The 12,687-nt window shown below is 41.5% G+C and overlaps 1 protein-coding gene and 1 pseudogene across 1 annotated transcript; one reads left to right on the plus strand and one right to left on the minus strand.

Moving 5' to 3' along the window:
- Positions 1–11,575, plus strand: part of LOC133901065 (uncharacterized) — a 62,220-nt pseudogene extending 50,645 nt beyond the window's left edge.
- LOC133901085 (receptor-like protein EIX1) lies at positions 5,609–8,636 on the minus strand. The gene is given in 3 exon segments (XM_062342379.1): positions 5,609–6,738; positions 6,740–7,755; positions 7,758–8,636. Coding segments are annotated over 3 exon segments (2,589 nt in total). The 5' UTR covers positions 8,560–8,636; the 3' UTR covers positions 5,609–5,967.
- Positions 11,576–12,687: the final 1,112 nt, after the last annotated feature.

Raw genomic sequence — 12,687 nt, forward strand, 5'->3', positions numbered from 1 at the left:
TCCTTGGTGTGCACCGAGGTTGAGGGTGAGTGGTATCTCCGAACCGTTGCCGTCGTGAAGCCTGTACGAGGGGCGGCAATAAGGTTTCTGGACAGCGCAACTGCGCGACCGCTCGTGCACTGCCACTTCGACTTGACTTTGACTACATCTAAGGAGTTGCTTCCTCGACATCTATCAGATCACCCTTGCGGAAGCTCGACTTCATCAACCCAACAACTTCCTCTTCAGTCTGCACGACTACAAGTCGTCACTGTATCGAGTCGTTTTATTCATCAATCTTGACTGTGAATTCATGTCATTCTTATCGATTATGTGTTATAGCATGCTGCTAGCGGTAGATCACTTTGCATTAGTAAACAACTATGAATTATGCCTCCGAGTAGAATATGATAAAATTAGAATAATTCGTATATTTCCAACAGAAGTCAAATAATCTAGCGATGGCGGAAGGCAACGCGTGGGATGGCGAGGCAGCGGGGGCACCACCCACCACGGTCACAGAGGATCGCCAACGGGTGAGGTTGACGGCAGAAGCAAAATAGTGAAGGTGTTGGGAAACGGGTATGCTACGCTAGCGTAAAACAAAAGTTCTATCATGTTCATCTAGGAAACCATGTGAGTAGGCGATCATGTATCGTTATCACTAGATGCACATTGCAGCGAAAAAAGAGTTGGAGAAGGCCGGTCTAACGTCGTGCGCATCAGTGTAGAGAAAGTAGTCAATCTCGTTACGAACTGATCAGCTCCTCCTCGCGTCCTTGTCGCCGATCAGTACAGCAACAACAGCAGCAGCAGCAGCAACGCCACAACGATATCCACATGTCCAGGGGTGGAACACTGTACGCTGGTGTGATGGCACCGTGCACCTAGCTAGGGATTTGTGGGGAGGTCACGTGGAGACGGCTAGAGTTTCGGGGTGATGGAATTTGTTTCGCCCATAGCCCCGCGACTTCACTTATATAGACCCCACTAATAGACTGCCATATGTTGGAAGTCTATTATAGTTCTAATCCCTCGTATATCATTATCCGCAAGGCTCACACACGGATCCAATCTGAATTAAAGATTACCTTAGGATATACCGTCAACAGGAGGCCATGTAGTGGATTGGGACTGGAGTGGATCGATCTGCTTGTGGAAGACAATGACTTATACAAGGTTGAGCCAGATGAATGAATTTGCGGTAAAAAAAATCCTACGAATGTTAACTAGAAAATCTGTACAAACATTTTTGTTCACAAGGGTGTAAAAAACTTCTATATAGAAAGTGTAACAAGAAGCTGGACTTGCGATTTTGGCACTGCACTGCAAAAAACGTCTATAAGGACTGGTGATAGTCTAAGAGAGAGAGTGAATTAGGGTTTCTAAAATTAATTAGCTTAAATCAATAAGATAAATCTAAATCAATTTCTATCTAATTATAATTTAGATTTATTTAGTGCGGCACTCCATCGTAATAAGTTTTCACCCTAGGTTCCAATCCTACAGCTACACATAGCAATTCTAGAAAAGGTAAATGTGAAAATTAAATGATGCAATAAATAAGTGCAAAATATAAATGAGTTAGAGAGCGCAAACTCAGCATGATGATTTTTTTCCCTTGATATCGGTTTTGCCGCTCACCTCTAATCCACGTTGGAGTCTCTCACAAGTGCCAAGCTCCCTGCTCGGCTACTCCAATGATTCTAGCCGTTAGAGCTCCCCTCACGCCAGTGGGTCTCCTACTAGGTCTCACCCCTGATTCCCACTGCTCGTCTTCACTATGGTAGTGCTTCACCACTCTGGCACAGGCCACTCCTTCTTCTTACAAGGCTTGCGACCGCTCCACAAACTCAATTGGAGGGTCTCACAAGAATATACCGCTACCAAACCGTCTAGGTACCAGCAAGCACCAAGAGTAATAAATGTGGATCACTCACTTGATTCATTCTATTCTAATTACCTAGCTAGATTCAGACTAGACCTAAACTAACACTATTCAGCCTTAATCTTATGCTAATTGTCTTGATCTTTAATATTATTACCAAAGTGCCTCAATCTCTCCAATATGTGTCTAAGCTTTCCAACGAGTGAGAGCACCTTCAAATGATAGAGCAATATGGTATAATACATAGGGATAACCTAAAAAATTAGCCATTGAAGGGGAGAAACTAGTCGTTGGTCTGTAAAATGGGAGCAACAAGGACAATCGGTGGGTCACCAGAGGCTTTAAGGGGTTGTTTGGTTTTTGCCCCTAGGAAGCCATGCAAAAATTAGGGTCATGCTAAAATTTGGCCATGTCAAGTAGTGTTTGGTTTGAGGCTATCCGTCTATTTTGATGGGCTTAAAAGCGGCTTTTTCCTGAAAAGAGCCAGAAGCTATCCAAGCGGCTGACTTTTGAACCAGCTTCTGGTGTCTTTTGGTGTGCTAAGAAACTAAAAGTTTATTGTAAAAGCCAACAACTAAAATTCAACAGCCACAACCACTTCCTCAGCTAGCTAGAAGCTCCGAAGCCGCAACCTATCCAAATGAGGCCTAAGTCAAAATTTGGCTGGCCAAAAATCGAAGCGGCCATTTTAGATGCTAAAATCTTATCTAGCTTTGCTATAGAAAATATTTAGCCAGCCAATTTTTCAAGACACGTTTATTTAGGAAATTATGTGAGTAGATGATCATGGATCGTTATCACTAGATGCACAGTGCAGCAGAAGAAGAGTTGGAGAAGGCCGGTCCAACATCGTGCGCATCGGTGTAAAGGAAGTAGTCATTCTCGTCACGAATTGATCATCTCCTCCTCACATCCTTGTCGTTGATCAGTACCGCAACAGTAGCAGTAGCGCCACAACAGTATCCATATGTCTATGGGTGAAACGTCGTGCGCCAGTATACTGACACCGTGCACCTGGCTAGGGATTTGTGGGGAGGTCACGTGGAGGTGGCTAAGGTTTCGGAGTGGTGGGATTTGTTCACCCACAGCCCCATGCCTCCACTTATATAAACCCCGCTAATAGGTTGCCATGTTAAAAGATCTATTAGAGTTCTAATTCTTCACAAATCATTACCCGCAAGGCCTACTACGGATCCAATCCAATTTAGAGATTACCTCTTGAGTATATCACCGACAGGAGGCGATGCACTGGATTGGGACTAGAGTGGATGGATCTGCTTTGTGGAAGACAATGACTTGTATAAGGTTGAGCCAGATGAAGGCAGATGGTTGGATCTACATCTGACGGTAACAAAAATGAATGAATTTGCGGTGAAAAATCTTGCGACTATTAACTAGAAAACCCGTACAAACTTTATGGTGTTACAAATCTCATGGTCTTACAAACATTTTTATTCATAAGGGCCCTAAAAAACTTCTATGTAGAAAGTGTAACAAGAAGCTGGACTTGAAAATTTGGCATCGCAAAAAACGTCTATAAGGACTAGTGAAGGCCTAAGAGGTAGGATGAATTAGGGTTTCTAAAATTAATTGGCTCAAATCAATAAGATAAACATAAATCAATTTCTATATAAATATAATCTAGGTTTATTTAGTGCGGCTACTCTAACGTAATAAAGTTTTGCACCCTAGGTTCCAATCCTATAGCTACACATGGCAATTCTAAGAAAGGTAAATACGGAAATTAAACGGTGCAATAAATAAGTACACAATGTAAATGAGTTAGAGAGCGCAAACTCGACATGATGATTTTTTCCTGTAGTATCGGTTTTAGCGCTCACCCCTAGTCCATGTTGGAGCCCCTTGCAAATGCCAAGCTCTCCGCTCGGCTACTCCAAATATTGTAATCATTAGAGCTCCTCACACAGCGGTAGGTCTCCTACTAGGCCTCACCCTGGATGCCCACCGCTCGTCTTCACTATGGTCGTGATTCACCGCTCTGGCACGGACCACTCCTTCCGCTCACAAGGCTTGCAACCGCTCCACAAACTGGACTGGAGGGTCTCACAAGACTACATCGCTCCCAAGCTGTCTAGGTGCTGACAAGCACCAAAAATAACACATGTGGATTACTCACTTGATTCATTTAGTCTAATTACCTAGCTAGATTCAGACTAGACCTAAACTAGCACTAATCAAACATTAATCTTATACTAATTGTCTTGATCTCTAATATTATTACCACAGTGATCTGCAACCTCTCCAATATGTGTCTAAGCTTTCCAACAAGTGAGAGCACCTTCAAATGACAGGGCAATAGGGTATAATACATAGGGCCAACCCTAAAATTAGCTGTTGGAGAGGAGAAACTAACCGTTGGTCTGTAAAAGAAGCACCGAACAATGGTTGGGTCACCGGACAGTCCATGGCTTCAAATCCCAATGGCTCAGAAAGTTGCACCGGAGGATCAGGTGAGGTCACCCAATAGTCCGGTGGCATTAATCTTAAAAAAATGGCTCTTAGGACAATTACCACCTGACTATCCGATGTATCTGTTCTTTCTTGGGCGGACCGACGTTTTGCATCAATAAGGCAATTACATGAGCAATCTGCTAGGTAGCAATTGCAGAGTAGATTTCTGGGAAGTTCGTTCTATCAGTCATGTATATTGATGTTGTGCCATTCCTTGTGTTCTTCATACTTACCCGACAAAAGGCCCATGCGAAAGCAGAATGCTTTTTGCAGAAACCGTCTGTTCATTCCTTCTTCCCAAAGTTGGTACTGTGGATGTACTGATGACTCCCTCTTTTCTCCCCTCATTGGCTACCAACAATACAAATGGGAAAAAAAAAACTCGATCACAGAAAAAAGACCCCTTGGCTTCGTCATAAAAGAGTGGAATATCGAACCCTAGCTAGTCAGAAAACTCGCTAAAACTAATTTTCAAAGAGGTACCTACTTTTTACGAGCACACGAGTTGGAACCTGAATAGACGACCTCTCGATTGGAGGCTCTATCAACTAAGCTATCACTTAATGAGAAAAATGAATTGATCTATACCTGCAGTCTTTTAGTGAAGTTATTACATGCAAAATCTAGGAATTACAGCTTATGAAAATTCTGCACAAAAGATGGGAACTTGCCAGAAACTATTTGAAGAGGATATTGGTTTGGTTCTCATGAGAGCCAAAATTTGACATACTTAACTTTTGCAGCTTTGATCAAATGTGTACATCCTCTGTTCTTGATGATAAGGTAATTTTTTCTTAATTGTGCTTTTAACTTTTGTTTTCTTGGAGCCATGTTTGACCAAACCTTAAAAAGTTGATGTTAGTGTAGTAGTAGTAGTAATTTGTTTTGCATAACTTCCTGTTTAGACAGGAGGTATAATTTGTACTTGTAGAAATGGAATGCCCTTCTCAAAACTGATGATAAGATGACCATGGAGGCTGTGCTGTCGAGTATGATGCAGTGGATCAAATCCTTTGATGGAAACTCCATGTGCATGACTGATGTGATGGAGATGTAGCCCCTGGTGGTCTGCTGCCCATGTCTGAAGCTCAAACGGTCTCAGGGCGATCGTTTGTTGTTTAAAAGTTTTTTCTGTCAGGTGTTTCGGACGTGGTGTGATTTATGTTCTAAACTGTCTGCTGGTCTTCCCAGCTTTGTGCTCTGGTTTTTGTTTCGTTTGCGTTTGGGATTATGTATGAATGTTGGATCTCTCTATTGGTTTTCAATAAAAGCCGAGTAATCTCCCATCTAAAAAGGTATAATATGGACCAAATCTTCTCTTTGACATCTAATACAGAGGAGAGGGAGAGAGGTCTTTGAACTAACATAAATGGAATAAGAACTGGAAGAGAAGAAAACCAAATCACTGGGTTCATCATGACCGATGAGTACAAATAAATATCTGCATATATATATATATATATGCATTACAAGCATTACATGAACACCAATTATTACAGCTTCACCCAAAACAAGATACACAATCTAATATAGATGTTGCTAAATGCCACTTCACCTGTTCACCTTCCAAGTATTCGTAGAACTCCATTACAGTGGGAGCCACATCACCGTTAGTTGTTTTTTAGCACTTAGCGTACGTCTGCCTTTCTAGTAAAGCTTTTCCATGTTATAACCACAAACACATAAATTTTATCATAAAACCTGCCGACTAGGCGAAAATAAGCAATCCTCCACGCTTTCTGGAATAGTAGGGCACAAAACACCACCCATAGACCAACTACATATCCGATGCCAAGTCCAAAGTAAAAGAACATTGGCCCAGAATGATGTTCATCTCTCTTTTCATCTCCATGCTCAGATGTATTATTGCTTCCACAATTCCTTTGAAGAGGACGCCCACATAGACCGGTGTTTCCGTCGTACATAGAGGGATTCCCTGTGTAGAGAGTGTCAAGTTGACGTCCTGATGGTATTCTTCCTGTTAGATTATTATAAGACAAGTCCAAAATGCTTAAAAATGTCAAATTTGATATGCTTGATGGGATTTCTCCAAAAAGATTGTTGTTGGAGAGGTCAAGTGACTCCAACGACTGCATGGCCCCAATCTTGTCAGGAACTTCTCCATTCAGTTGATTTCGAGATAAGTTCAGATTTACCAATCCATCGAGAGATGTTATCCCGTCTGGAATTTTACCGGTTAAATGGTTCGATGAGAGGTCAATGCTCAGTATCTCCAAAACACCCGCACCATGGTAATTGAGTTGTTGTCCCTTGGTGTCTATTAATAATTCACCAATTATATCTTGGAACCCGGCGGGAACGTCCTTGTAAGGATCCAGTATATATCTTCTTGTCATAAACGTTAGATTTGATAGATGCGGAGGTATGACACCTGATATCCAAATCCAAGCCATACAAGCTCAATTCACAGATAGATGTTGGTATCTGACCACTGATGTAATTAGAATACAATGCAATCAAATCTAGATTTGGCGCTCCAAAATTTGATGGCAAGGGTCCTGATAAAGAATTTCTCGAGATATCCAACACGCTGAGGTTTCTTGGCAATGGAGGTATTTGACCGGTTAGGTTGTTTGAACTGAAATATAGTGCATCCAATGACATGATATCCATATTTGTTGGCAAGCCATCACTGATTTGATTATTGGAGATTTCCAAGAATGTGACCTTTGAAAATGTATTACAAAACCAATCTGGAAGCCTATCTATTATACCTGTGTTTGAGATATCAAGCCGAAGAATATCCACTTGCCATTTAAGCCATGCAGGAAATAGAGGACCGACCTGGCACGATGCAAAATATGCTTCTTGTAGTCTAAACGTGGGTAGCCATTTTGAACCCACCACAATCTTCAATTGATTCTTAGATAAGTCTATGTACTCTAAGCTTTGTAAACCGTCCAAGTGTTCTTCTGTGATCGAACCATCCAAGTCATTGCCTCTTAGATCCAACTTAGTCAAATTAGCTAGCATACCTATTTCAGATGGCACATGTCCAGTGAGGTGGTTGGCAGAGAGGTCAAGGGTCCTCAAATGTGCAAAATGCCATATAAATGCTGGGAGAGGTCCAGTAATGTTGTTACCACTGAGAACAAGAGTGACTATACTGGCCAAGTGCCCCATGTTGCTTGGTAGGAACCCTACCAGGTAGTTTGACTGTAGATGCAACTCCTGCAACTTGTTTGATGAACACTGCGGCAACCTCTCAATCAACTCTGTTATATTTCCATATGAAAGAGATGCATCAAGAGCTAGAACAGTCAAGTTGCATAGGTTCTTCAAGTTTGTCGTCGTCATGCTCAAGTTATTATTACTATTATATGACAACTCTAGTACTTGAAGGGATACCATGTCTCCCAGCGTACTTGGAAGTTGTCCGTACAGCTCAGTTCCCGGGAGAGGTACACTAGGCTTCTTAGGTTCCAAAACCAACAAGATGCAACTGGGTGGTGAAAGCTATTCAAGGAGAGATCGAGCTCCTCAAGGTTTGTAAGGTTAAGGCGTGGGAGCGATTGGTTTGCACTTGTTAGCGAGCAATCATCGAGAATAAGGACCCTCAAACAAGGCAACATATTCACCACATACGGCCAGTCAGTTACCATGCCAAGATTTACCGACCCCATGTTGAGGTACTGCAACAAAGGTAGGTGTGTTAACCACGAGAGATCAGTAGAGTACATGTACTGCTCCTGCGAACCAGTGTTTGAAAGATCAAGATACTGCAGCTTTGAGAGGTTGCCAAGCTGAGGAGGCACCCTACCGGAAAACGGTATGTTAGAGAGGTCAAGATATCTTAGGTTCTTGAAAGATCCCAGGAACTCTGGGACTTGGCCGGTCGGCCCCTGGAGGCTGTTCATGCTGACATTGACATATTCAAGATGCTGCAAGGAGAGCAGAGAACGACTTATCTCTCCGGTCAGACCTCCGCCTCCGAGGTGCAGCTCGAGGACATGGCCCGTAAGGTTGCTGCACTGGACTCCTCCCCATTGGCAGCAGTCATGCTCATCTTCTGGCTGCCATGACGCCAGGAGGCCCCCGGGGTCGCTGGTGATGCCTTGCTTGAACGCCAGGAGGGCGTCCCTCTCCTTGGGCGCACAGGCGGCGCCCGCGTGGACGCCGGTGAAGGAAGAGGAAGCTGCTGCTATGATGACTACGAGGAGCAGGAAACCGGCGGTGGACATGCTGAAAGCTAGCATCATGTCGATTTTCAGGTGTTTTTGCAGCCGTCGGTGATTTGTAGGCAGCACCGCAGCACCGCGCTGCTATATTAACGGTCTGTTTGGTTTGCCGTATCTGAGTATGTATATATAAGAAACTTATATTCGCTCATATATTTTCGTACAGAAGTCCGTTTAATTACCTATACGTGGATGCAGTCTGTATGAGTTATCTAGCTATACGATACGTTCAAATCGAACTTCACACGCATTCAGGCTGGACGGATGCAGGATGTATGAGCTACAGTATCAGTAAAACTCACTCATCCGTCTCAATTCACCTGATTATTGTATCCACTTATACAGGCAATCAAACACATTCACAGATTCACTGTATTCACCATTGCATCCACTCATACAACCAACTAAACATTCTTAAAAAAACTATACGACTCTCCTAACCTATCTCCACTCAGTCAAATTATACGATACAACCCCTCTTTTACAACTAACCTCACCCTAAGCGGATGGTCAAGTCGTCCGTCAGTGATGATTTGATAGTCACCGATGCTGACGTGGTCGTCAGCGTTGGCAGTGCAACGAGGGTGACGGCCTGTGTGACTGACGAACCCGGCCGCCGCGTCGTACGTCGAGTTTTGACTGAACTGCAGCGCGTGAAGACTAAGACATACATAGTTGGATAGTCACAAATAAATACAGATTATTTTGGACATCGGCATGGCCTTAATTTCTAATACAACTTTGACAGTAGCATAATGGACAGGAAAGTCGTCGTCGATTAAATTTGGTGACTGATATGTGTGTGGAAGACGTCGGGCGTACAGTCGTTGATTGCCTACCCCAATTAACTGGTCGAAACTTCGTTGGAGGAATTTTATTGCACGTCGCCTCACGCTCGCGACATACAGGACAAACTCGACCATGCATCTACGCGCGATAGCTTCTAGTCTCGTCCAGAGAGAAGGATCGAGAGACAATTGGCTCAAGTGATCAAAGTCGTTGATTGATTTATTGACAGATATATGTATAATGTGCAGTTTCCATTCGTCGTCGTCGTCGTCACGTCTAATGTAGCGATGTTGTGAATTGATAAGTTCATAGCAATTGTGCTGAAATCGACGAGAGATGGACGAGAGTTCGTCGTACGCAGGAAGCCGTGGCCGCTTTTATGTAGCCCAAGTGCTCCTTAGCTGCATCTCCCCATTGGGCTAACGGCCTCGTCGACTCTCCCGGGCGCGGCCTATTGGACCCTGCTGGGTGTAAGAAGGTGGGCCCCAACCTCGTGCCAGTGGCAATTCGGACTTCGAGGGCCCCAACCTCGTGCTGGTATTAGGTGCGTGGCTACTGCCGCGTGGAGCAATTTGTGCATTTATTTTAGTTCAACTCAATCAATTAACTAGTTATTTTGATTAGATCAAAATAATTAATTAGTTAATTAAATAAGTGATTTGTATAAATTTACAAGTATTATACTATTTGTAACATAAAACTACTAGTATTGTGACTAGTAACACAAAACTACAATTATTATACATCAATTTCACACAAAATTAGATTTTAATTGGATTCATCCAACGTGGTCTTCTATTATTCCAAAAATTCTAGAACTTTCTGTTCGTGTTCCATAATCCATGTTAAACCCATTTAATTGGATTCACCTAAAAAGAATTTGTAGAATTTAAACTAAAATTATCCAAAAAAGCTACTTTTATAACTCCTAACAATTGTTAGGGCGTCAAATAAAATTCCAAAAATCTGGAAAAAATCACTAATATTTTTATTATATGATGGACTAATTTCTCAAATTATTTTCAGCCCTAGGTTATATGGTGAAAAAGTAAGTTCTTTTGTAAGTATATAAATAGAGCATATAAATGGAGCATTACAAATGAAATAACTTTTTCACCATATAAAATAAGGTTAAAAATAATTTTAGAAATTAGTAAATTATATAATAAGAATATAGGAAGGTATATATACTAACATACATACCCTTTTACAATTGGAAAGCACAAACTGCCATTTGAAGCATAAGTAATTTGAAATTTATCTATTCATTGTAGTTAGTTTGTACTATTTTTATTGTGTAACTATCTTTCTTTTTTGGTTCATGTGATTCTTGTTGGCTTTCATCTCTAGCCCACCCCAATTTATTGGGACTAAGTGCTTTCTTGTTGTCATTGCAGTTAGTTTATAGCGGTACAAAACTAGGAAGAAAGCTAAATAATGGACTGAATTTTCATGTAGTTAGTATGCATATATCAATTTGTTATTGATCCAAATCCAACTGTTGTGAGCAAGCAGACGTTTCCTTGACGCAGGTGGTCAGCCTTGGGTACAAATCTGTGGCACACTATCTAATCGCAACAAAGCGATCATCAGCTAACTCAGAGGATTCAAGCTCTGCTGACTCCTCGAACAAGTTGCCATCTAAATCAGAATCCTCATGCATTTCTGATCATGATTCCCCGGTTGCCAAGGAGGGCCTAGAGGATGCAGAAACAAGCAGCAAAGCTAAGCAAAACAAAGCAACTTACCGCCAAGTGAAGAACTCTGATGGTGACAAGGACGATAGCATAAGCGAGTCTGTGGTGACATCTGATTCTCAGGATGATCAGGCCAATAAGGATGCTGATTGTGCCACTCCATCTAAGCCAGCGCTGCCAAGGAAGAGGAAGTATGTTGAACGAAGAAGCCCCGACTGTGTTGCAAGCAGGCTGCGTTCTCGGTCCAACAAGCCATGAACACTTGATCTTATGAGCATAACCTTTTCTTTTGCCTGTCCGACTGTGTGCTCATTTCCTTTTGCGACGGAGAACAGACTTATTGACATAGTGTGTAGGCTCATTTGCAGTTCCTGGTGCATTTTGAGTTCGGTCGTCATTAAGTGGTAGTAGAATGATTGGGGTGCTAGTCCTTTGCAAAGCTGTGTATCAGCTTCAAACAATGGTGACTGCCAAGTGTGTTTCTGTGGGCTGTGGACCTGCTTTTTCTGATGTTCAGTGGACGTTTATCAATAACAATATGCTTATCATCAGCTAAATGTTTAATTTGTGCCGTGTGTTCGTAAGTATTCTGTTATAGTCGGCCTCTGTTAATTTTTTTGTGGGGGGGGGGGGGGGTGGGGGGAAGAGAGAGTTTGATTAATTAACCACCAGAGTTGTTACCATCAGGGACGAAACTACAGTCAACCGAGTGCACTGGCACCACGGAAAAAATAAAATAAAATATTAATTATTAACAATTCAATTTTATCTTTTATACACCATCTAATCCTAAACATATGCACCATCCAAGCCTAGAGATGGTGAAGTGTGTACTGAGTCTTACAATCTTTGAGCAAGAGCTCATGAATACAAGAAGGCCACCTCCGGAAGAAGAGGTACCACCGATTCAGCTTCACGCGGCACCGGGCTCCATCTGGACCGGGCCTGTGTTAAAATTGCTATACTTGTCAAGTAGACTGATACACTGGTCCATGTGAGCATGTCTATTATCTTGAATTCTTATGGTTGTGTGACCTTTGGTTCCTGTAAGTCTCACGAGCTTTTTTTATTTTTATATTTTTTTAACATAAAAATTTATTTAAATATATCTCGAATGAAAAGATTTAGAAAAATATACGCCTACCGCACTGCATAAACAGTACCCCGCGGTGAACAGTACTTCGAATTTCAATCTTGTTCAAAATAGTGATGTTCTGTTGCTACAAAAATCCTAAAACTTTTTGTACGTGTTTCATAATCTATGTGCAATCCATTTTAATTGAATTTACCCAAAAATCATGTGTAGAATTTAAACTAAAATTCTCCAAAAAAGGCTACTTTTGTAACTTCTAACAATTTTTAGTGCCTCAAATAAATTTTTAAAAATCTGGTACTATTCACTAATATTCTTATTATGTGATGTGATAATTTCTAAAATTATTTTCAGCCCTATATTATGTGGTAAAAAAGTGAGTTCCTTTGTAATGCACCATTTATATATATTTTTATAATTTCATATGATATTCTTCTTTTAACTTAATTTGAATTCAAAAATATATAAAACTAGTGCTGAAAATAATTTTAGAAATTATCACATCACATAAGAAGAATATTAGTGAATTTTACCAGGTTTGTAGAAATTTATTTGAAGCATTAACAATTG

This window comes from Phragmites australis, chromosome 19, assembly GCF_958298935.1.
Source record: "Phragmites australis chromosome 19, lpPhrAust1.1, whole genome shotgun sequence".
NCBI classification, from domain to species: Eukaryota; Viridiplantae; Streptophyta; class Magnoliopsida; order Poales; family Poaceae; genus Phragmites; species Phragmites australis.